The 26,722-nt window shown below is 40.0% G+C and overlaps 1 protein-coding gene across 1 annotated transcript in view; it reads right to left on the bottom strand.

The window, feature by feature from the left end:
* Positions 1-26,722, bottom strand: part of LOC138977192 (N-acetylated-alpha-linked acidic dipeptidase 2-like) — a 27,002-nt gene continuing 280 nt past the window's right edge. The window contains exons 2-21 of the mRNA XM_070350099.1: positions 24,768-24,909; positions 23,078-23,266; positions 22,068-22,130; positions 21,594-21,750; positions 20,907-21,038; positions 20,292-20,417; positions 15,299-15,482; positions 13,945-14,041; positions 13,329-13,421; positions 12,753-12,838; positions 10,820-10,939; positions 9,830-9,912; positions 6,468-6,599; positions 5,661-5,755; positions 4,903-4,996; positions 4,314-4,444; positions 3,982-4,106; positions 3,420-3,510; positions 2,432-2,524; positions 1-1,225 (exon numbers count right to left, since the gene is read on the bottom strand). Coding sequence (XP_070206200.1) covers positions 1,039-1,225; positions 2,432-2,524; positions 3,420-3,510; positions 3,982-4,106; positions 4,314-4,444; positions 4,903-4,996; positions 5,661-5,755; positions 6,468-6,599; positions 9,830-9,912; positions 10,820-10,939; positions 12,753-12,838; positions 13,329-13,421; positions 13,945-14,041; positions 15,299-15,482; positions 20,292-20,417; positions 20,907-21,038; positions 21,594-21,750; positions 22,068-22,130; positions 23,078-23,266; positions 24,768-24,778 — 2,289 coding nt within the window. The 5' untranslated portion in view covers positions 24,779-24,909 and the 3' untranslated portion in view covers positions 1-1,038. The remainder of the gene's footprint in view (positions 1,226-2,431; positions 2,525-3,419; positions 3,511-3,981; positions 4,107-4,313; positions 4,445-4,902; positions 4,997-5,660; positions 5,756-6,467; positions 6,600-9,829; positions 9,913-10,819; positions 10,940-12,752; positions 12,839-13,328; positions 13,422-13,944; positions 14,042-15,298; positions 15,483-20,291; positions 20,418-20,906; positions 21,039-21,593; positions 21,751-22,067; positions 22,131-23,077; positions 23,267-24,767; positions 24,910-26,722) is intronic.

Raw genomic sequence — 26,722 nt, 5'->3', positions numbered from 1 at the left:
AACAATACATCACATTTAAAGAGCAACATCATTCTGTAATTCTTTCTCTACATCTTGATTAATTGCTTGTGAGAGCTTTAAGAACAATTGTCATGCTCATAAAATAATTGCCTAAGTCATTTTTTTGTGTTTTGAGAAAAACGTTTTACGTATCTGAACAATCTGCATGCCTATCTTATTTTAGTATTAAGTTCCAAACTGCCTATCTCGAGCGGTTGATTGCGGAATAAGCGAAAGTTAATGAGCTGGCAGCAACGTTTTCAATCAGCACAACTGCCTAACAACCCAAATAAGCTTTTGCACAGCAAACAAGTCTTCCTGTATGAAAGCAGCAGCCTCTGCTGAAAAGTGCCTAACTCAGAAACGAGAACGGCAGTTTTGCTTATGTATCTGTGACAACGATTTCCGTTGGTCTGAGAGTTTGTACTCTCTGACACATGATAGGTACCCTTCCAGTAGCTTCCCCTGTAGTCTCACTGCAGAAATGTCTTACACTGAGTTAGGTATTTTTCTTATGAGCGTGACGATTATTACAATTATACTATCCTCCCCGCACAGTTACCTGTACTGCAGCAAACAAGTAATACACTTGGATTTCCACACAGACTGATGTATGGTTTTGATTTTATATGCAGTTATCGCCAAAATATAAATCGATCACAACAAACTGCACCCATTAAGTGATTACTTTCTGAATAATATCTTTGCATGGTAAATCTTACTGCACTTTGACAGAAGTGCAACAATAGTATAAAAACTATAGACTTCATATACACAACTCTGGTTAACATAAAGAAAGAAGTAACACGAAAGAAAGGACAAAACAGAAAACAGAAACAAAGAAAGAAAAGGAGACAGAAACGAAGAAAGACAGAAAATTGAGAAAAAACAAAAAAGAGAGACAACAAGGAAATGAAATAAAAGCAAGAAAACAATTTTTTTCTGAACACAACTCTGGATATTCATTCACCGTGTATGCCACATCAACTTAAAAATCACAATATTTTGCATAATTTAAATGGCAGCACAAGTTTGCCGTTACAAGCCAATATCTTCAAGTGTCGAGGCTGCCGATTGGATGATATGAGTGGCAATGAAGACCTGTTGTTTCAGCTGCTCCCATTTGCCCTCATCGCCGTGGTCTATTTCATACATGGTGTCCATGATACCAGGGAAACTGTTGTCCACATAGGAGTCAAACTGGCTGGGTGCAAACATCACATGCCTGGAAAGAAGGAAAAAATAAACAAAACCATAGTCAGTCTAGAGACATCCTGCTTGCTGCCGCGCGAGCCGAGAAAATGTTCCCTCTTTATCTTCACTGCGCTGGCTGCAAAACCCCTCCGCGCGGAGATGTTTTCAGACACAGGGTGTAGTGCAGTCGAACCTGCCCTTGCAACCACATCTTGAAACAGACCACCTGTCAACAACAATCACTCCGGAGAATGCCAGAGGAGCTTTTCTTATATTTAATTCACTTTTCCATAACAAGCACCTGTCTATAACAAGCACTTTTGGTCAGTCCCTTGGGTGGTGATTATAGACAGGTTTGACTGTACAGTGAAACGTCTGTTTAGAGAATCTTCATTTCAAGGTTCCCTCTACATTATAATTAAGACCTGGGTTTTTGTTAGAAATTCTTTTTGTAACGTCATTAAGTTCACGTCTGTTGTAAAGCTCCCTCTAAGTTAACTCATTGTCTCGCAGGTACGGATATATCCGTACCCACTCATATGGCTCTATCTGACCAGGTACGGATATATCCGCTCAGACTGTTAGCTTCAGTCACTTCCTGTAACGTCCATCTAACGCCTGCATTCCAGCGTGTTGATACACAGTTACTACACAGTTACTACAATTCTGAGTGACCGGCTGCAGCACAGCTGGTCTCGGCTAAAAAAAAACTTGGTCAACATAGGTGGGGTAGAAAGTGTTAAGACCTACATTCTAAAGATGTTTGAGGCCTTAAAACAGAGGTACCACTGTATGTCACTTTTTAAACTACATTTTCTAATACCTACTTTTGCCAAGATTTAGAGCTGTGGCAAAATACACGGATACAATACACACAAGCACAATAACTTGCGCAAGCACAATCCCATGCAAACACTCCTATTTTCATGTTCATGCAATAGAGATTTTAATGCTGAATCAGCTTGCAATATGTACTTGAAATGTGTGGCGCACACACACACACACACACATTTGAACCAAATAAATTTTAGAACATGGTAGTCCTACGAAAAATGAATTCCTCCATATTGCTAAACTGTACTGGGAAAGACTCAGGAAAAATAAGCACAAGAGACCAAACATGCAGCAGTTCTCTCCAGCCTAAACCATAACGGTAGATGAAAGTGCCAGAACTGCAAGTTTTCTGAAGTCTCAAGTAGACATAAAACCAAGCAGACAAAGCATGATAAAAACTCACTTCTGACTTGGTCGCCCAGGCAAGCCCTCTGGATTTAGAAAAGCTCTTTCAAGCAACATGAGTTGATCATTGATTCTTCGCAGATCAAGCGGGCTGCACACAGAGTATATACATATATATTTAACACGTAACAAGCAACTTTTAATTACCAAGGACTAAAACACAAGACAAAATGTCGGAAGAATGAAAAAGCCAAGACAATTGTTAAATTCTGACATTTTGTGTAAGCTGATTGCAACTGTACTCTTTCTGTGATGTGAAAGAAAAAGCTATTAACACGTTAGTGTCAAGGCGGGATAATTCAAGGGGAACAATCCAATTCTTACAAATTAGATTTGAGATTGTATGGCCAGATTGTTTCCCTTTAATAGCTGATGATTCTGCTGGGCTGAGGTGCACGAAGCGAAAGTGGGTGCCACCTAAACGAGTGAGAACAAACCGCGGGGTCTGATTGGTTGAAATCACAACAAATCTCAATTTCAACCAATCCAACAGCGCAGCTGGCTCCCACCTAGTTGGTAACTTTCTGGTGCACCTCTGCCCTGGTCTCTCCAAACATTGAAAATAATAAGGCATATAGTTTGGACAGGAAAACAGAAGAAAGAATTATAACTAATAGCCAGGCATGGGAATTCCAAAATAGAAAAAACTCTGAAAATAGGCCGAGGTCCAGGGGCCGCCTAGGCCCCGGCGGGGTACAGGGGCAGAGCCCCGTTGGGGGGACCAGGGGGGCAAAGCCACCCGTAAGGAAAACAAATGTTAGCATATTAGACCAATATATTTGGATAGTTCTCGTGTAAGCAAATAATGGATAAATCGAGAGACAATAGTATACATATATAATTTAATTTCCTTTTTTTTTTTGCCGCGGACGATTTATTATTTTCACTGAAATGTAATTTCCTTTTCGCGGAAATCTGTGATTTCGCGGACAATTCCCATGTCTGAATAGCACCATTACTGTTGCCATACAAACCCAGACAATTACCTTTTTAATATTGTTTCCTTGTCTGCATCCAGAATGTCCTGAAATGCTTTGGTAGCAGCTGTGAAATTTTGCACTGAAGAGTCGAACGCTTCTGCAACAACAAACATTATCACGGTCACATTACTTGTTTTCTTTTTTCTTCTAAACATTTTTTTAGGAAATAATTGGCAATAAAAGCTTAACTATATGTGGCACCTATATCTGTTATTTGACAGTAAATAATTTCAAACACCAATCGAATTTCATGTTTTCATTGAAATCTGCTTTTACTTCAAAATATTCCAAACACAGGAAAATAAATCAAGAGATTAACCTGAATACAGACATTAGTGTACTTTTTTTCAGTGAACGTCTATGAAATAGGTACATGCATTTCATACCAAAACCAAAAATTAAACCACTAAACAAGCAAATAACAAAAACCATAAGTTCCCACATACAAACAAAACTACCAACAAACCAAACAGACACATACGAAAGTAGTTAGCTATCCTGCAAAATGTAACTGTGTTTCCCCATTTTCTTTCTGTGAGAATATTGTAATAATAACAATAGTACAGACCTATATTGACATTCTGTTTCTGCCACTTGTCCCCAAAACTGTTGATCAGCGTCTGATGAAAATTGCTGACAGCCGCTGAATACCGCTGCACATCCATGGGCAGCAACTCTGTACATGCTAGATCACTGTAAATGAATTCACAGCAGCAATGACAATTTGCAGATATAAATTTAAGCAAACAAACAAATAAATAAACAAAAAGAACACAGACGCACTTGCACTCACACACACACACCAATCACTGAATGACTTATCATGCTCATAGAGACATAGTCATACACGGACACACACACACACACACACACAAACACACAAATCACTGAATGACTTACCATGCTAAAATAGCCATAAACTGAGTGATTGTGTTGGTGGCCGAGAAACCGGGGTCAATGAAGGTGTCATAAGCAAAAAAGGTCTCGTGACTGGAGTGGTACAGTGGATAGGATGAGAGAGGCATCTCTATCTGAAATATCACAACAAACATTTGCCTCAGCCTGTCAAACTCAGAATTTTCTTTTGAAATTATTGTACACTCTTTGGAAATAGAGGAATGGAGAAAATCTGACGACAACAATTGCTGCTTACTTGACTAATTGTTCAGTTTGATATTGCTAAATTTGATATATGTAGCTAACTAGTGGGCCTTCAACCTGTGTTTACTGTTACTAAACAGTCACCATCCTTCCGCAACAAATAAATAAAGCCAGGTCCATATTAGTTTATAAATGTACCAGCGTATGCTTATATGTAAATAGAAATACATGTGTAAGACAGCCATACATACAGACATGCATTGCTGCCTCATCCCAAAACACATACACACAGAAACATACACATCCCCCTTTTAACCTCAGCGTCTACAAAACACAGCCACACATCCAAACCCCCCCCCCCCCCCCCCAAACACACCGACAAGCTCACCTCGTTGTATGTCATCCACATGTCCACACTGGGGACCCCTGCCCTCTGGTAGAATGCAGCCATGTCACTTCCAGATCCAAGAGAATATGTCACACTGTCGACAGAAAACAAAACTGTGGTCAGACCCCTAACATTTATGCTAGAGTGACTTAATTATCAGTGTCTTCCATTCATTCCTTTCTACGTCATTCATTTCTTCATCATTAATCATTGCCTCACTTGTGTCTTTTGAGTGAGTTTCTGGACAATTTGTCAGACAAGTTTGTTTCTGTTTTATGAGTGTTTGTCTGTCTGTCCACTTAAAAGACCACTGGGTCAAAGATCAGTGAGTGTCACGTTTTGTTTGGTCATAAATTAAACGTTCCTTTCTTGTTTTCTGATTCTGAATTTTGGAACGTTGGCAGTCAATCTGCTTTTGGATTCCTTCCCTTGCGTAAAACTTCAGGAGGTAGTGTCATGTCATGTACATTTGAAAGGACAGTGGTACCTACATGTGATGAAACTCAGGGTTTATTTTCTTCAGAAAAGTTGCCGAAATTACCATGAAAGTATCAGCAATTCATTGAAGATTTCAGCAGATCACCACCATGAAAAAGTTTACGCTGAAATGACGACACATTTTTGGGTGATGTGGAATAACTTTTGTCTTTTTGCCGACTGCTGATGCCAAAAGACATCCCTGTAACTGCTAAGGTTGTGAACATGCATGCACACAAAACTAGCTTTTCAAAATGCTGCCAAGATCGAAGAGTACTCACTAAGGATCAGGGGAAGGATCTTTCATTTTTTTGATAGGTCGAGCTGTCCACAAGTCGTACAATGTCTCCCCAACAGAGGGATCAGGACTGGGGACCTGAAAACACACACACAAAAATCAATGTCGTCTTCCTCCTCTTCTATGGCCCCGTCATCATCATCATCGTCGTCGTCGTCGTTGTCGCCGCATCATCGTCATTGTCAACGTCCACCTCTTCTTCATCATCATCATAGTTATCATAATCATCCACCTCCCATTTCTATTCAATCATCATCCGTACACAATTCAGAAGACTTAAGTCTAATCATCACAGTAAAGGCGTAGCTGTCCTTAAATACACACTCATAGATTTTGTGTAGCAACAGAACTTTTTGGCAGGGGCGCACAATACAAGGCATCCTGCAGAATAGTCCATGTTGAGCAGACAGGCAGACTAATCATCAGCAAGCCACCAGTATGGCTGATGGGGTCTATGTCGACCAAAAGAGTGGGATTCCCTGTAGGTGGAGTTCCTGTAGGTGGATTCCCTGTATACAGGGAATACCACAGGGTGTAGTTCCTGTAGCATTTCGCTGATATCGCTGAAAGTCACGTGATGCTTAGCGACATCGGTAGAATTTTATGTGTTTCGATCTTTTTTTATATTTCTTAGAAATTCGAGTATAGTTTGCAAGTTTTATTCAAAAACTCCACCCTGTGGGATTCCCTGTATATACAGGGAATCCCCCTACAGGAACTCCACCTACAGGGAATCCCACTCTTTTGGTCGACATAGACCCCATCAGCACCAGTATGTGTAGCAACACACCTTTTTGGCAGCAGCATACAAGGCGTCCTGCAGCAGAGGACTGGTGCCCACAGCCAGAGAGTAGTTAGAGACTGCAGCATAGTCTAGGTTGAGCAAGGCCACCCCTCTCTGGTGGAGCACTTTTAAATGATCCTGAAAACAAACAACAAATTCAATGTGCAGCAGGGTCGTTGTAAGCAATTTTGTGTTTGTGTAATATATTTACAAAATGGCCATACAAAAACTGCAGTAATGTTCAAACGAATCGTGCAGCCATTGGCAACACGTACCTCTCTCACATTGAGAAAAAAAGTATGGCGATTCTGCCCAATTAAATGACAGCACGGTTTCAGGCAATTTGAAACGAGTTACGTTGATTGGCTGATCACCAACACCACACAACATCCCATATACATTATCTGAGCATAAAAGACTGGTATAAATGAACAACAAAGGTGAGGCTAGTAACTCTGTAAGTGTAAACAAGTCGCGTAAGGCGAAAATACAACATTTAGTCAAGTAGCTGTCAAACTCACAGAATGAAACTGAACGCAATGCAACGCAGCAAGACCGTATACTCGAAGCATCGCCAGTTCACCGCTCACGGCAAAGGCAGTGAAATTGACAAGAAGAGCGGGGTAGTACGTTGCGCTGAGAACGATAGCACGCTTTTCTGTACCTCTCTTCGTTTTAACTTTCTGAGCGTGTTTTTAATCCAAACATATCATATCTATATGTTTTTGGAATCAGGAACCGACAAGGAATAAGATGAAAGTGTTTTTAAATTGATTTCGAAAATTTAATTTGAGTTAATAATTTTTATATATTTAATTTTCAGAGCTTGTTTTTAATCCAAATATAACATATTTATATGTTTTTGGAATCAGAAAATGATGGAGAATAAGATGAACGTAAATTTGGATCGTTTTATAAAAGAAATAATTTTTTTACAATTTTCAGATTTTTAATGACCAAAGTCATTAATTAATTTTTAAGCCACCACGCTGAAATGCAATACCGAAGTCCGGGCTTTGTCGAACAATACTTGACCAAAATTTCAACCAATTTGGTTGAAAAATGAGGGCGTGACAGTGCCGCCTCAACTTTCACGAAAAGCCGGATATGACGTCATCAAAGACATATATCAAAAAAATGAAAAACACGTATGGGGATATCATACCCAGAAATGTTCATGTCAAATTTCATAAAGATCGGTCTAGTAGTTTGGTCTGAATCGCTCTACACGCACGCACACACACACACACACACACACACACACACACACACACCACGACCCTCGTCTCGATTCCCCCCTCGATGTTAAAACATTTAGTCATAACTTGACTAAATGTAAAAATGGAGAATACATAATTTCGCCATGAAGGTCGTTGTCTTACATGAACAATTACTCCTCAACTAGTCTGCCCCCTCGCTCTGAAGAGGATGTTGAGGTTATAAATAACACGCCTTACTTTGTATTTCACTCCCTGAATTTGTATTATCAGCTAGCTTGGCGTGTGGCCTCAGACTTACATGAAAAGAGTTGGGTGTTGGGAGAGATAGTAGTATGATGACAGATTTTATCGAGAGAACCTCGTTGTCGGAACTGATGGTGTAGACTTGCTGATCGAAAGAAGTCTTTGGATTACATTAATGAAAAACCAACACTGTTCGTATGTTTGTCTGTAAATGCTTTCATGTTTGTATTATGTGTGTTTGTGTGTGTGTGTGTGTGTGTGTGTGTGTGTGTGTGTGTGTGCGTGTGTGTGTGTTTGTGTGTGTGTACGTGCGTGATACTGTCAGTTTCTGTTGCGCAGAAAGAGGAAGGGAGAGGTGGGGGGGGGGGGGGGGAGGTAGTGGAAAGGAAGAAAAATAAGAAAGAGTAGAGCACGGAAAACAGAGACACACACATGCGATCGCTACTGTCTATGTCACTGTGCAGAAAAAGAACAACAGGAACAAGATGAATAAGGAAGAGAAGAAAAAGAGAAAACAAGTCGCGTAAGGCGAAAATACAATATTTAGTCAAGTAGCTGTCGAACTCACAGAATGAAACTGAACGCAATGCAACGCAGCAAGACCGTATACTCGTGGTCCACCGCTCACGGCATAGGCAGTGAAATTGACAAGAAGAGCGGGGTAGTGGTTACGCTATGCTGCATAGCACGCTTTTCTGTACCTCTCTTCGTTTTAACTTTCTGAGCGTGTTTTTAATCCAAACATATCATATCTATATATTTTTGGAATCAGGAACCGACAAGGAATAAGATGAGTGTTTTTAAATTGATTTCGACAAAAAAATTTGATAATCATTTTTATATATTTAATTTTCAGAGCTTGTTTGTAATCCAAATATAACATATTTATATGTTTTTGGAATCAGCAAATGATGGAGAATAATATAAACGTAAATTTGGATCGTTTTATAAATTTTTATTTTTTTTTACAATTTTCAGATTTTTAATGACCAAAGTCATTAATTAATTTTTAAGCCACCAAGCTGAAATGCAATACCGAACCCCGGGCTTCGTCGAAGATTACTTGACCAAAATTTCAACCAATTTGGTTGAAAAATGAGGGCGTGACAGTGCCGCCTCAACTTTCACGAAAAGCCGGATATGACGTCATCAAAGACATTTATCAAAAAAATGAAAAAAACGTTCGGGGATTTCATACCCAGGAACTCTCATGTCAAATTTCATAAAGATCGGTCCAGTAGTTTAGTCTGAATCGCTCTACACACACACACACACAGACACAGACACACACACACACACACACGCACATACACCACGACCCTCGTTTCGATTCCCCCTCGATGTTAAAATATTTAGTCAAAACTTGACTAAATATAAAAACAACACCATACAAACAGGCTCTCTTCTGGAAAGCCTACCAGAGAATGGAGGCAGTCTGGATGTCTGTAAAAACGCTTTCATCTTCCTTAGAGCTAATTAAAAACTTAGAGCTAATTGCAAACCTTAGTGCACTTATGCAACTTGTCTTTTAAATTCTTCCAGCCAAGAAATTTAACCAATTTGTTTTTATATCACATTCCTCTCTATGAAAAACTGAGATGGTTGTAAAAGTCCAAAAACAAATAGACTGCTAACGTTCCAAAATTCAGCAGAAAAAAACAAGAAAGGTATATCATTGGTATGTTTAATTCATAACAAAACTGTCCACTTAAAAGACCGTTTGGTTGAAGATCAATGTACGTATTGTTTGTTTTGTCATAAATTAAACGTTCCAATAACATATACCTTTCTTGTTTTTTTTATTCTGAGATGGTTGTGAGTGAACAGACCAGATAAAAGAGCAGCGACAGTCGAGATGCTGCAAAAACTGCACTGAAAAAAACGTGGGTTTATCAACATACTCACCTCCACCCATTCTACAGATCCAACAAGACCGTACTCCTCTGCATCCCAGCTACAGAACACCACTGTACGCCTTGGCCGATGACCTTGCAACAAATTTACATAATGATAAACACATCAAGTGCACACATACTAGTACTTTTAATTAGAAATTCAATTACAATGCAAAAAATGCCTTAAAGTTAAACTGCATTACCCAAACAAAGCAACTAAAGATTTAATTTCTGGCTTAACCTCAACAAGATTGGTTTGTTTTTGCAAACGCTTAAACATCCAAAGACTGATGTAACAATTGAAGAGCAGATTGCTACAAGACATCCATGCCTCACCTAAACTTATCAGCAGTTAATAAGTACAGTGAAACCCCCATTAAAGATCGCCACAAATCTGAAAAAAATCAGGGATTAAAAAGGAGGGAGTCTTAAGGGGGGGGGGGGGGGTACATTTACAAACGTTATGAACAGAAAGTCTGAGAAAAGGTCTTAAAAGGGAGAGAGTCTTACATTGGGGGGGGGGGGGAGGGTTAAAAGGGGGGTTTTCTTCTTCTTCTTGGCGTTCGCAGAGGTTACACAATCAGTCCAGCACTGGTGATAAATGTTGTCGTTTTCTCCAACTCCTGTCGACTGCCGTATAGTTTGGTCTGCAAGGGAGTTGGTGACGGCCACACTTCTTTTCGTTCCTCATCTAGTAAGGGACATCGCTGTAAGATGTGTTCCGCTGTTTGGTCCTCTTGACCGCAGGCACAGGTTGGTGATGGCGCCAGCTTGAACTTTCGGTTCATGTGAGCATTGAGCCTGTTGTGGCCAGTACGCAGTCTGATGAAAAAGGGGGGTTTCACTGTACTGTTTCATCAGTATCAGTAACATCACTCTTTCAACAGCAACAACGACAGCAACAACACCAATGACAGCAACAACACCAATGACAGCAACAACAACAACAACAACAAGAATGTCGCTCTACCATCATAATTCTTGTCCTGAGTAGTCTTACCTTTGCTAAGCATCAGCCCAAAGACACGCGTGATTTCAGTGAGAGCAGCAGAACCGGACAACGGATCCACAGCGCCAAATACCCAGGCATCATGATGGTTTCCAAGCAACACATACCTGTCTGCAAGCAAAAAGGTGCTATTTTTCAAGAATATGTCTTTAATGCAAGCAAGCTCACACCAAATCCAAATGCAACTCGATGCAGATCAGGACAGATAGCTGCCAATTAGACAAGTCTTATTTCCTTGGCTGTTTATTACCATAAGAAAGGCCAGACACAAATGGCAAGACATTAAAATACAAGTAATTAATATGACTTGCAAGAGCAACAGACACAAAATTTAAATAAATGAAAGTCAATACAGTGGAACACCCCTTTCAAGACCTCCAAAAATCTGAGGTCTTAAAAAAGAGGGGCCCGTCTTAACCCCTTCACTGCCACAGTATAACAGCATTTTGGTATTGCTGTGTGCCAGGGCAAAATTTCGCTTTCTTCGGTAGGTTCACTAATCTGTTCACAGCTCGATCATTTATTAAGATATCTCTTAGATCTTTGGCATGTGTTTTGCTTATACCCTTGGCTATTATGTGATGACATGATCATTGGACTTTGTTTGTGATTGTTAGAGTAAAAATTGATATAATGACCATTTTTGTCAAAAATTACAGTTTCCGGACTTACACACACACATTGCAGCACGTAAAACCACATAAAACACTGCTAAAACTGGTGTCAAACATCAGGTACTCACATTACAGCCCATAAAAGTATTCTTCTGTGTGGTAATCCATAAATCACTTCTTGCAGAGCTTCCAGAACACTGTATCGCTTGAAAACAGGTCTACGAGTTGAGGTCCGACTTTCGGCCGCCATTGTGAATTCTATCTATGGTTCTACACTTCTAACAAAGTTTTCAACACGTGGTACTAACTTATCCGAACAGTCAATGGGAAAGAACTGTGTTTAGAACCCCATACCAGAACTTGGACAGTGGTTACCTCCCATTTACAGGCATGGGAATTGAAAACTGTAAAAAAGGCGGAAAATTTATAACTGAAGACGCGAAGCGTCAAGTCGACGGCGCGAAGCGCTTAGCCTTACTAGGGGGGTCCGGGGGCATGCCCCCCCGGAAAAATTTTTTCTCCAAAGAACCAAGATGGTGCAATCTGGTGTCATCTGAGCTCCAAGTTTGCCATTAAATTCTGTTTTTAGAATCAGAGTTTTTAGTACAAAAATGTACCAATTTTTGCTTTTTTTAAGAAAAAAATATATACATGTATTATATGGTTTAAATTTGTAAAAAAATTGATCTGTTGAGACAAACAGGAAAATGTAGCTTGTAACACAATCTGTGCAATCTGGTTTACTTTCAAACATAAAAGTTCAATAACTGAGGCGGGCGGTAGCAGTGCGTGAACAAAGTACGGAAAGTTTTCGCGGGCTTTTCCGCAAAGGCCAAAGTAACCGGTGCTTTTTTTTGTGTGCCTCCCCCCTTTATTTTTTCGGCGGACACTTTTGCATTTTCGGCGGAACAAAACAAAAATTCGGCGGAAATCCGCCGTTCGGCAGACAATTCCCATGCCTGCATTTAGTTTTCAGAAATGTCCTGAAATGTTGCCGACGCAAATCCCCTGTACTAGGTACGGTTATGGGCGTACGGCAAACCGAAAATGACCATGTACCTAGTACGGGGTGGGCAGTGAAGGGGTTAAAATAGGGTCAAATTTACAGATGTAATGAACAAAACGTCTGAGAAAGCTGGGTCTTAAAAGGGAGGGAGTCTTAAACTTGGAGGTCTTAAAAGGGGCCGTACATATAAATACACAAAAAATCAATGTGTTACTTATTCTGAACTGTGATTTTAAAAGCAACATTAAAAAGATTAAGATAATTTGATTAGTTTGAACATGGCAACAGATTCTCCAAATCCTACCTGGTTCCTCCTTGCCCTTTATGTAGCCGATGACATTGTGTACAGGTCTCACTTCATTGTTATTGTTGACGATCACTCGCACTGTCCTGAGAAAAAATTAATTATCAAAAATGATAATCATCAATTATAACAATTAATTATAATACATCAGAGAGGCAGCAGTGTAAATGTAAGCCCAGAACCAATTGCTTTTAATGAGTATAAATAAACACACCTCAAATACAATCATAAATATACTGGCATTAAAATATATATGCTCAAGAGTACGCACAAGACAGCCACAATTAACTTTGACCTTGTTTTTCCACAAAAGTATGCCGCACAGACAGTAGCTCATCAATTTTAAGAACGAGAGAATATTATTTTTCATATAGTATAATGACTTTGAGTAGAGGTAACATTCTTGCAAATAAACAATGAGTCAAAATGTACTGCTTTGTACCATCCCCTGTTCCCACTGCTATTGTCAATGACACCAGAAACCTTATGGCTACTTGATCTAACACACACACAGTACGTGTTCATTCAACACTCATTTCGCTTGCATCCAACTGCTAAGTATTGAAAGAAACTTACGAGTTGTTCTGATCAAGAAATCCAGGTCCAATGCGGTAAGTAAAATTCAGACCTCCTTGCCAGTCCTCAGGAGCATCAGGGCCACCCATAATGCTGCAAAAGAAAAACCAAAGAAAATCAGCTAAGTTTAACCAATAGACGAATTCCAAAAATAACTGTCCGGTTTGTATGGGTTGTGAAAGAGTTAATACCCTTGCTTTTTACTAAACAAAACACACACAGGAGGGGGCCAATCACTAGCGATTAAGGGGTACGTGTGTCAGAAACTTGTGGACATAGAGCACGTGGGATGTTTTTGTTAAAGGAAAAGCAAGGATATTCACTCTTGTACAACCCATACACCCAAAGGAGTTATTTCCAAAAAATGTTTATTTGCAGAAACTATACGAATGACAAAGAGAATGGTTTTTTATGACCAAGGACCACGAACATAAAACAAAACAAAAACAATCAACAGCTCGATAATAGCCAATTATTACCCAACACAGAGGCATGACCTTACAACCACAGATCATGTTGAATTACAATGCAGCGAACAAGCAACAATGGAGAAAAATACAAATTTCATGATTTCAATGAAACAATGTTACATAAATGTTCAAAAACAACACCTTACCTCAGTATTTCCTGTGCATCACCGTAGCCAATGGGTTGGCTTGGAATTCTGGGTAACAACAGGTCTGTCTCCATATCCGACAGTCTGTGAGCATAAGCTGTCAAAAAGAAGTCTTATTTCAGTGGACAATCAGAAATGAAGTTAAACTGACTTCACTTCCTAAAGCTTCATACAGGGTGACCCCCCCCTCCCCCCAAAAAATGCCACCCACAAAAGTGCTATATCTTTTACATCTGTTGAAAGAATTACTTCATATTTTGTGTACGTTAATTAACCTCAGCTTATGCATCCAAATTCCAGAATCGAATCAACAGTACGTGGTTTGAAATTAATCGAATTCACAATGTGTTTTTGAAAGAACACAAAAGTCAGATCTTTGGACCTTAAAACTAGCCACTTTGTAAACTTGGGGTGCATAGGCTGAAGTTATAATGTACACCAAACATGAATTACATGTAGTTTTGTAAATAGATGTAGAAGTTATTAGCCTCTTTGTGGGTGGTATTTTTGGCTCACGTAAGTGTAGCCTATGCGATCGTAACTTTGTCTGTCTGTGCGTGCGTTTGTGCGTGTGTGTGTGCGTGTGTGCGTGTGTGTGTATGTCTGTGGTAGAAACTTTAACATTTCCGAGTCTATGTGTGAGTGGTTATCCAAGACTATGGATAAAGCTCGCATAAGATTACGTCACGGTCAAAAGTGTTTGACGTCAATTAATGCATCATGACTGCATGCCTCCCTGTAGTCTTTCTCTCTCGCGTGGTGTGTGTGGTCTCGGTCATTGTTATTTTGAGCGGGCCGAGACTATTTGGCAGTCGTGTCCCTGTAAGTAGGCTACATGCAGACACAGACAGATCTAGATCTAGTGTCTCTCTTTCTTGCACAGTCGTCACCTAAGCTTACTGTGTGTGTGGGTGTGTATGTGTGACGGAGTGATTGAGTTTGTGTTACTGTTTGTCTATTTCTTACGTGAGCCTTGAAGGCTTCGCCTCTTGTTGAGGGTGTCGTCCTGTACCACAAAAGCAAACACGTTTTTGTGCAGGCTATCAAAATCAGATAATCTCTGAATGACATAAAAATTAAAAATAAATCAGCTGCAGAAAGAAGATTGTGTTTGCTATAGGCATAATACTATAGCTGTCAACAGACAATACAGCAAATTAACTTCTGCATGGACAGAGATCGAAACAGAGATGTAAACACACATGCTTGAATCAACACCTGTCAGGAGCATTTTGCATAATCCTGTCCATGATAATTAATCGGGAAAACAACAGACCTAAAAAAACTAATTAATTGAATAAACCGTTAAAAAAAAGACAAACACACACTCCCTCTCTCTCTCTCTCTCACTTACATGTAGAAGGGTAGAGGGGTGTCTGGGGGTCTCCGTCAACGCCGACAGTGCCCCGTTGAATGCCAGTGGGAGGGAGCCACCAAGAGTTGGGATAGGTATTGGTCACATTTACGTCCATGTTGTAATCTTGGGGGTCTGAATAGAGTATCACTGCTATTGCGCTGAAACGCTCAGCATTTTTCACCTGAAAAAGTGCATCCGGAAGCAATATGAAACACTGGTTCTAAAGAAAATTAAAGGAGCAATAGTTGACAAGCAGAGGGTTGGGAGAGTGATCGACTAGAAAGAGGGATGGAAAGAAACAGACAGAAAGAGAGAGAATTTAATTTCATTGAATTGAACTTTATTTTTTGAGTGCCCCAGAATAAGGAATGCAAACATGCTTTTTTCCATCCAGCCCTCGCCCATTGAGGGTAACTCAATAACAAGAAACAAGTCGCGTAAGGCGAAATTACTACATTTAGTCAAGCTATGGAACTCACAGAATGAAACTGAACGTAGTCCGCCGCTAGTGCAAAAGGCAGTGAAAGTGACGAGCCTGTTTGGCGCGGTAGCGGTTGCGCTGTGCTGCATAGCATGCCGTTTACTGTACCTCTCTTCGTTTTAACTTTCTGAGCGTGTTTTCAATCCAAACATATCATATCTATATGTTTTTGGAATCAGGAACCGACAAGGAATAAGATGAAATAGTTTTTAAATCGATTTCGGAAATTTAATTTTGATCATAATTTTTATATTTTTAATTTTCAGAGCTTGTTTTTAATCTAAATATAACATATTTATATGTTTTTGGAATCAGAAAATGATGAAGAATAAGATGAACGTAAATTTGGATCGTTTTATAATTTTTTATTTTTTTTTACAATTTTCAGATTTTTAATGACCAAAGTCATTAATTAATTTTTAAGCCACCAAGCTGAAATGCAATACCGAAGTCCGGCCTTCGTCGAAGATTGCTTGGCCAACATTTCAATCAATTTGATTGAAAATTGAGGGTGTGACAGTGCCGCCTCAACTTTTACAAAAAGCCGGATATGACGTCATCAAAGACATTTATCGAAAAAAAGAAAAAAACGTCCGGGGATATCATACCCAGGAACTCTCATGTCAAATTTCATAAAGATCGGTCCAGTAGTTTAGTCTGAATCGCTCTACACACACACAGACAGACAGACACACACACACACACACACACACACACACACACACACACACAGACACACATACACCACGACCCTCATCTCGATTCCCCCCTCTACGTTAAAACATTTAGTCAAAACTTGACTAAATGCAAAAATAGAAGTTTAGTTAACTACAGTTTGTTTTTTTGTTTGTTTGTTTGCTTAACGCCCAGCCGACCACGAAGGGCCATATCAGGGCGGTGCTGCTTTGACATATAACGTGCGCCACACACAAGACAGAAGTCGCAGCACAGGCTTCATGTCTCACCCAGTCACATTATTCTGACACCGGACCAACCAGTCCTAGCACTAACCCCATAATGCCAGACACCAGGCGGAGCAGCCACTAGATTGCCAATTTTTTAAAGTTTTAGGTATGACCCGGCCGGGGTTCGAACCCACGCCCTCCCGATCACAGGGCAGACGCCTTACCACTAGGCCAACCATGCCGGTAGTTAACTACAGTACAATTTACATGATTAACATGTTCAACAATTAAAAAGACATTTCAAGATGCATTATGATTCTCAAGCAATGATAGAATATTATAACAAAGAATTATTTGTTTGTTTAAAAATGTTCAAAGTGCATTATGTATAATCATGTTTCAATACAACCATAGAGTACTGATATTTTATCAGCTGCACAATAGTAGTTCTGCTTACAAGTTTTGCAAGAGAAACAGCATGTAATGAGAGAGAGAGAGAGAGAGAGAGAGAAAGAGAGAGAGAGAGAGAGAGAGAGAGAGAGAGAGAGAGACAGAGAGAGAGAGAGAGAGAGAGAGAGAGATAGAGGGAGAGAGAGAGAGACAGAGAGAGAGAGAGAGATAGAGGGAGAGAGAGAGAGAGAAAGAGAGAGAACAAGAACAAGAACAAGAACAATTCTTTATCCTACATACGTGAGAGAGACACCCGTGAGATAATAATCGTTCAAATCACACGTGTGTATATCATGTAAATGAGGTCATGTCAAGCAAGTCTGGCAGGGACCTGTTTTTTCACTGCTTATACAGTAGTGCCAAAGTCACCGAGACAAACGTCATTATAGAAACAAAAATTGCGCTCTCTAATTACCCTCCATGAATCTTTAGAACTAACACGTCACGCCACACTTTCAGAGTGACGTTTCTTTGCTTTGACATAATAGATTGCATGAGGCTTTAGAAGAGATCGAGGTTCCAAAACAAGCGTCTTCAATTTCGCTGCAGTCGACTGCAGGACATTTTCAGTCAAATACACGTAAGTACAGTATGTAGGATAAACAGAATACTACATGGCTTGCTGTGTCGTACCAGATTTACACTCGTTGCTTTTTCAAATAGTGAACTGCGAGCGAAAACTCGTGTAAATCTGGTACGACACAGCAAGCCATGTAGTATTCTCTATTTATTTAACGAGGGTAATAGAGTAAGCAGTGATCTGCTTTTTTGGCTCACGAAATGTAGCCTATGCGATCGTAACTTTGTCTGTGCGTGCGTGCGTGCGTGCGTGCGTGCGTACGTGCGTGCGTGCGTGTGTATGTCTGTGGTAGAAACTTTAACATTTCGTCATTTGAAGACGTCACATTATGGCGTAAGCTGTTAGACGTCACGCGAAGGAATGTCTCGGTCATTGTTATTTTGAGCGGGCCGAGACTAGTTGGCAGTCGTGTCTGTAAGTAGGCTACATGCAGACAGACAGATCTAGATCTAGTGTCTCGCTTTCTTGCACAGTGTCACCAATGCTTACTGTGTGTGTGTGTGTATGTGTGACGGAGTGATTGAGTTTGTGTTACTGTTTGTCGATTTCTTACGTGAGCCTTGAAGGCTTCGCCTCTTGTTACATCTGGCCCTCGCCCTAAAGAGGGACTAGTCTAAAATTGCTAAAGAATAAGCAAGTAAAGAAAACTACTGCTACATGATTAAAATAAAATGAATGTAAGAAGATATCATCAATTTACATACAATACATTGCTTAAATGAAAAATATAAGTTCATTTGACATGAGTTAAGAATTATAGAGTAGATTGCACTGACGCAACAAAGCTGTACTGAATGCCATGTCCATTGACATACACTGCATTCGAAAAAAATCAGTGTATATATATAAAAATAATAATACATTGTTAAAAAGTACCGGTTGTTGGTTTTAACAACCATTCTAGCGACAACACATGTTTATTTAGACTTCATGAGATAAGACGTGTATCTGGTCTTAAAAACGTTTGTGCTGCTAGTTTGCCGTAGGATTGTCGGAAGAGTGTTCCAGAGACTGCTACCTGAATAGACTAAACTAGATTTGAATAGATCAATCCTAGGCAGAGGCATGTTCAGTCTCATCAATTGGCGTGAAGTTTTTAACGTGAATTTGGAAAATATGGTTTGAGGTACACATCCATGAATAATTTTATGCATAAGGGTACAGTACCTTTATTATAACTTAGCCTTGCCTTCAGAGGAAGAATGCCTAAGTTTATGTAGTCTAACTCAGATAGGGTTGTTTTCTTTAATAAGACTACTTTAAGCGCTCGTTTATGTAATCTAATTAGTGGTTTGAATGAATTTTCACTTGCCGAGTCCCACAATTAAGGTAGACGCGTAATCAATAACAGACAGAATATGAGCATTAAAGAATAATTTCCTGGCTTCCAAATTCAGAAAGTGCTTGATTCTAGATAATAGATAAACCTTCTTGGACACTTGTTTAGACAGTTGTTCGATGTGGTGTGACCAAGACAGGTTGTTATCAATGGTCACTCCCAAAACTTTATGATGGTCGACTTTTTCAACAAGTTTATCATTAACCGTTAGATCGTGAAATATTGACCGTTATGTTCTGGCGTTTTTGCCTAGTTGTTAAAGAGAAAGAGAGATCAAATCAAATCAAATCAAATTTTATTTTACGAGGGTTGTGGCATAAGCAATATAAACGAGCTTCTTTTCAACCAGCCCTCGCCCAGAGAGGGACTATTCTAATCTTGAATACATATATATATATATATACATACGTAAAACAATTATAAAAGATAAGCAAGGCAGAAAAACTATTCACATGACTATATACACGTTGTAGGCTATACATACATTCTTGCGTTATGAAACACTGATGCTTTATGGACAGATATGATCAATATGAAAATAATCAGAACGAAGTCTTCCATCACTGTGACTTTTTGTAATTTGACATTAAATGTAATGAGAGGTGTTTTTTGAAAGTATTGAGACTTGTTGGGACTCGAACTGATTCCGGGAGAGAATTCCACAAAACGCTGCCAGAATAAGCTAAACTTGATTTAAAGAGATCTATCCGCGGAATGGGGACGTTGAATTTTCGGCTTGGTTTGGCTTTAAATTTTGTAATGAAAGCACTCGGTGCATGGCCGGAAAGGATTTTGTGAGAGAGAGAGAGAGAGAGAGAGAGAGAGAGAGAGAGAGAGAGAGAGAGAGAGAGAGAGAGAGAGAGAGAGAGAGAGAGAGAGAGAGAGAGAGAGAGAGAGAGAGAGGGGGGGACATAAGGACATGTTTGCATATGTGTCTGTGTGTGTATATATGTCTGATGTAGCAATATTCAGCAAATTTGTGAGTAATTCGATCAGCACAACATATACCGAACTGTGACAAAAGCAGAATAAATGGAGGTCAGCCTTTTGTTTATCTACATGGACTAAGACACAGAAACGAAAACAGGCACACATGCAGACACACAGGGATGACAGCACTGCAGACACAAAATAGGCATCAATCAACCTCCATTGCTCATGCACACACACACTCATGAAAACAAGCAAAAAGAAAAAACAAACAAACAAAAAACAGACAATTTCACTTTTCCTACCTTATCACCTCTGAATATCTTGCCGTAACGCGCAATTACGATCTTTCCAGTGATGTTCAGCGAAAGGTTATTTGCCACGTACTCAAAGTCCTCGATTCTGCCATAGTTGACGTACACCACATCCCCCTGTGATCAACATACACACACACAGAGATGAAAATTAACGTCATAGGAAGAAATATTATCTTCTGCGAGAATGCAAACATTGATCCAAATCATTCAAGTCATTCAAGTCATAACAATACTACTGTGGAACACACATGAGACAGTGGAATCAGAGTTCTCCTGTAAGCTAGCTAGTACGTTGCTCCAAACTCAACATGCACATGCACACCTGGGGTGCCGGTGTAAACATCCGGGGTGTTTTGCTTCCAGACCAAGCTGTCTGAGAATAACCCAAATAGTTCGCATCTATACTAGACCAAATGCTGACACAGTAGCATGCTGAATAGGAATAACCAATTCAGAATACAGGAGTAGATCGTTCGCCCGACATAACAACATTTAAGATTGAGGCTTAAATGTCTTTGTTGCTTAAGTTTGTTTAAACTAAGTAACCAAAACTTCCCAGCATTGGAATATAATACAGCAATGAACATGGTAAAAAAAACTTACTTTGACATTGCCAGAAGGCGAGTGTCCGTTGAAAGGTGGTACTACATTGGAATTGTTCTCGTGGTCGGTCAGCGGTTTCTCAAACTTCTGTGACTCAAACTGCACTGCATTGCTTCCATTCAGGATCTGAACCTGGAAGTGGAATGGGAATGCAGCTATGTCAAGGGAGATTGAAGGAGACAAAAGCATCTTAAAAACGTACAGATAGGTATCAAATAGTTATTTTGTTACTCTAATCTTGATGTCGAAAATACAGATTCACAATCAAGTTACAATCATTTGAAATTCCCTGTTGATCTTTGCATATGTGCAACTAGAAAGATTATCATTTACTTTCATGGTAGGTAAAGGTAAAAGGGAGTCCCATAACCGTATTTGGTCGTAGATGTTAGAGATCTTAAGTATGTAACTCTCGGGCCAGCTTTATGAGGGCGGTGCCTACTCCTCTCCCTCGCTGCCTTTGCCTAATTCCCCGGCCCTGAATAGGGTCAGGTACCCATTTCCAGCTGGGTGCATGACTGGAGAGCGCTTGGAAAAATCTGGTGTTTGTATTTGCCCCGCAGGACTCGATCTTGAACAGAAACAATTAAAGCAAACAATTTCACCTTTTATCACCGTAACACCTGGCTGACTCAAGTATCTTTTTGCACACTATTCTTTTGGATACAATTTGCATTATATACTTACCACATTGGGATTAGATTTGTTAGGAAAGGACAGAAGGACTTCATAGGTAGCTAAATGCACTTCCTCTAGGCCATTTTCCCTCCACTCTTTTTCAATGGTCTTTGCAAGTTTCTCGTCCAGTGGGGTGCCAGCAAGACGTGGTTCTGACGAGTACCGTCTGCAGAAAGTTGAGAAAAAAGAGTAAAATTCTACTAAATGGCACTGCAAACATGCAATTCCCCAATTGATGTACATTTACTGCAACCACTTCAAAACCAATACTTTTGACAAAAAACTCTTCAAACACAAATTATGTTAAAAAATAAAAGAAGTCATTATGCACACATTCAGACATGTACCTGTGGGTACATCATGCGCGCACACACACACACACACACATGCTCGCACACACACACACACACACACACACACACACACACACACACACACACACACACACACACAAATCCAAACCAAAGCATCACAAAAACATACCGTAAATTTTCTCTGATGTTGTCCTTGTTCACATTCTCCTGTACAAACTTCACATAGTCGAAGCTGAAAATAAAAGAGATTTGTATTGGAGAAATTCAAGTTTTACGCCCTCACGGCAAAGCCATTAGGGGCATGTTTCCGGGTTTTAACCCGACTTTAGATGAGATACACAAGTGTATGCGTGTTTAGGTGGTATCAGCCATCTGCACTTATCGTAGAATGACCAAGATCTGTAACGTGCCATTGTGGTGACACGGGGGTGGGAGATGGATACCGTCTCTGGGTCTGCACATAAAGTTGACTCGTGTCCGTCCCGGCCCAGATTCGAACCAGCGACCTTTCGATCACAAGTCCAGTGCTCTACCACCTGAGCTACCCGGGCCCCCTGAGATTTGTATTACAGTGGAACTCCCTTTTTTTTGTTTTTTTTGTTTGTTTGTGGAACTCCCTTTTAAGATCATCTTAAATCTGAGAAAATCAGGACTTAAAAGGGAGGGAGTCTGAAAATTGAGGTATATTTACAATAAAATATGAACAGAAAATCTGAAAAGCCTGGGTGGGTGTCTTAATGTGTTACAGGGTCTTAAAAGGGGCTGCATGTGCACATTTTGCTATATAACAAGAACAATTCTCTGAGAATCAAAATGTTATCTGATCGTGTAAAAATATATGGCTGTGTATTATGAGCATGTTAGGCAGCAGCGAATTCTTATTCTAAAATCACGCCTGTACTTTGAGCTGGGTATAATCTTAATCAACATGGAAGCACACATACATATACACACGCAATCACACACCCACATGTACACAGTCATCTACATACAGATACACACATGTGCATATGCATGCACACAAACATACACACACATCCACATGAATGCAACTAGAAGTTCAAATGTTTATGAATAAAATACTGTTTAAACCAACTAGAAGTTCAAATCTCAAAAAACAATAACTAAATGATTCTACCATGTAATACTAGAAACAGCTCTACAAAAACCTTTACTCACTTGTTCCCATCCGTGGAGGGGGCAGCACCTCCTGAACCTCCATTGCCAGGACGGGAGAAGTAACCGATGAGGATGCCGATGATGAAGAAAGCGGCAATGATGATCCCCAAGAAGATGAGGACTTTCTTGTTACCCCGCTTCCTCCTTACTAGCAGCTCCTCGTGATTCATTGAATCAATGGAATCAAACCTGCCGGAATAACGCGAGTTTTGTATCAAATTGAGCAGGACAAGGCAAAAAGAAAGTGTGTGGTGTAAAATGTTCTTGGCATTGAACCAGCTATGGGTCCACTAAAATGGATTGCGACTCAAAGTTCAGACACATACAATTTGCAAATATTCATGTATGCAGGGACACACTGTCATGTGCTTTAGGCTTAGGCAAAAAAAAATAAATAGGTGTGGTTACGGTAACATAGCCAAAAAAAAATAGGGTAGGAAGGCAGGCAATCACTTTTTTTTTTTTAAAACTTTTTTTCTTAATGTGTACAAATTAAACCTACTTGACAGGGAAATAAGTGTGCGACTCGGGCGCTTTCGCTTTCATTGCGTTTTCTGCACTCGTTTTCTTTTTTTTGTGTTTTTTTTTGACAAATGTAATAAAAAGTTATAGGGTCGGCCCCTAAAAATAGGGTAGGTCGGGTTACCGTAACCACACCTATTTTTTTTTTAGGCCTTATCAGACTGAAAACAAACGCGTGCAGCAAACAATGTTCAACAAGCAGGTTCATGCAGACACACTATCTCAGTGACCCCGTCTCCCCCCCCACCCCCCACCTCCCCCCCCACCCCCCCCACCTCCCCCCCCACCCCCCCCCCCCCCCACCTCCCCCCCCCCACCTCCCCCCCCAACTATTACCTTTTCAAAATTATTTCAAGCAGAAATTTAAGAGAAACACACCGAATGAAGCTGCATACCAACAGTATCAAAGCTGAACCTGAATAACAACAGTATCAAAGACGCTCATGCTATGGACAGTTGATCACTTCAGTCACAATTATTGGCATGCCCAGATTATCACAATAGCTAGCTGTTCTTGTGAACAAACAAAGAAAACCAAGGAAAATCAATAGCAAGAAAGGAATAAAAAGCTTTCAAAAAGGAAATTTAAATCACCACTTGAACTTGAACAAATAAACAAAAGCACACACACACACACACATACACACACACAAAAACAGACTGCAAATTGACAAATTCTAAACAAAACAAAAATGGAAAAAGTTCCATTCCAAATTGAAATGAGATGAAATAAGATTAAATCAAAATAGAAAACCATGCTTCCATGCATCAAAATTTAGCAGTCACATCATAAATTATGAACACCTCCCATTAAAATCAAATTATACATTGTTTATATATATAGCTCCAACAACTTATGCTAAACTTATATACACATAGCTTATACTGTATATTATATATCAACTGACATCGATTCATCATGCACTAACCATTAACTCTGAATCAACCGACATCAACACTATAAAAGCAGTCTGAACATAGAACAATTGAAAATCATGCTCACATCAAAAATTACCCTCACAATCAAAAATCATATCTACTTCTGACAACAATGTTGACCTACACGTAGGCATGACTTTTGAATGCATGAACAAGGACTGCATACAGCAGCGACTGTTAACACTGAATCCATCAACACCAACACAAAAAGCCGTATGAGTCAGCTCACCCTCGCATCATTGTTCCTGTTTTTTGTGTGCGTGCGGACAGCGCAAAATGCAATACAGGCTTGGCCCAGTACTGGCCGGGATGATGGCATGCACACCACTGTAAAGCTGAACCTTCAATTACTGTCAGTCATCGCCCAGTCCCTGTATTAATGAAATTCAAAATGAGACGATGAGCACTGCATGTGTGTGTCACTTGTCCTTGTGCTTCAAGTGGTTGAACTATTAACTACAGTAGATTCTAACAGCACACTTGCGCACGGCACACACATGCACACAGACAGACAGACACTGAGACAGACAGACAGACATACACACACAAACACATGCACACACTATATATCTCTCTCTTTCTCACAAACATGAACACACAGACACAAGCACACATTATCTCCATCTCTCTCATCAATGCAAGCACATGCACGCACACACATATATGCACACACTCATAAACACACACTACATCCATCCACGTGAGTGAACTTACAGAAGCTTCTGCTTTTAGTTTTAAAAACATGCAAGTCATGCATAGAAATGACAAAATATAAACAGACAAGGTTCCCATACATGTATGCAGAAAACGTGCATATTGATCCAATAGATGTCCAAAGCCACTGTTTTTATTTATATGCATAAGTTTATTTAGTCTTACTTTTTAAACTATTTCATAAAAATACAGTATTTCATAAGTAGTTTGGTTGTGAATATATAGTTTTAACTCCTTCTTCTTCTTCTGCAATCGACTTCATGGGCAAAAACTCCCATGTACACTCGTCTTTTTGCATGAGTGTAATTAGTTCTTAGATACCCTGCCATTTAGGCAACCATGCATACACCAATTTCAGAGGATGCAGGCTTGGTATTTTTGTGTTTTCTATGCCTACTTGGTCTAATGCTTGCTTGTACACAGGAAGTGGGATAATTAGGCACTGGCTGGTCTGCACATAAGTTGACCTGGGAGGTCAGAAAATCTCCACCCTTAACCAACCAGGCGCGTCCGGGAATTGAAAACTCAATCTTCGGCATAGGAGGCTGGTGTCACGAACTGAAACCTCTGCTGAACAATCCTTCTCATTGCGGTCAATGCGCATGCGCCAATCTTGGACTTAGAAAATGCGACCCTTTGACCAAACGAACCATGGGTTAGGGTTAGGGTTGGGATTAGGGTTAGGATTAGGGTAATGGTTAAGGTTAGGTTGTTCACAACCTGATTAATCTCCCCATGTTAGCGCATGCGCATTGACCGCAATGAGAAGGATTGTTCAAGCAGAGTTTTCAGTTCGTGACACCGGCATCTTATCCACTAGGCCAATTGCGCCTGTCTTCTCTGAAAAAGCAGGATTGAGATGACAAAATGAGGCATTTTCTCTGCTAAACCACCTTGAAGCTTATTAATTATACCTGTACATTCATGCAACTGGGAAAAGGTTCTCAGGTCACACAGCAAAAGAAATGATCGATACTTTAAGGACCTGGATGATGGCAGCGCGTACTTGCTTGATGCAGATCATGAGTTTACACAAATCAGAGAAAAACTAAAGTGTAAAATAAAGCGCTGAGAAAGGCAAGCAACTCTTGAAAAAAGGAGGTCTGGTTCATAGTCAACAACGAATTGAGGATGATGGCAATATATGCTGTGTGTGTTGTTAACTCTGATGCACAATAAAGTCAAAATCAAACAATCCATCATATTCCATGACTCAATGTTAAACTTCTATCAAAGGAAAATGTGTGTGTGTGTGTGTGTGTGTGTGTGAGAGTATATGTGTGTGTGTGTGTGTGTGCGTGTGTATGTGTGTGCGTGTGTGTGCGTGCGTGTGTGTGTCAGTGTGTGTGCGTGCATGTGTGAGTGTACACGTCGTCACGTGTGCCTATGTCGGCCTGTGCCTCTGTGTGTGTGTGTGTGTGGGACTATGCGCGAGTGTTTGAAATAACCTGCAAAGGTGTTTTTTCTGAC

The sequence above is a fragment of the Littorina saxatilis genome, linkage group LG1, assembly GCF_037325665.1.
Source record: "Littorina saxatilis isolate snail1 linkage group LG1, US_GU_Lsax_2.0, whole genome shotgun sequence".
NCBI lineage: Eukaryota > Metazoa > Mollusca > Gastropoda > Littorinimorpha > Littorinidae > Littorina > Littorina saxatilis.
This window is presented reverse-complemented; position numbering and strand designations above follow the sequence as displayed.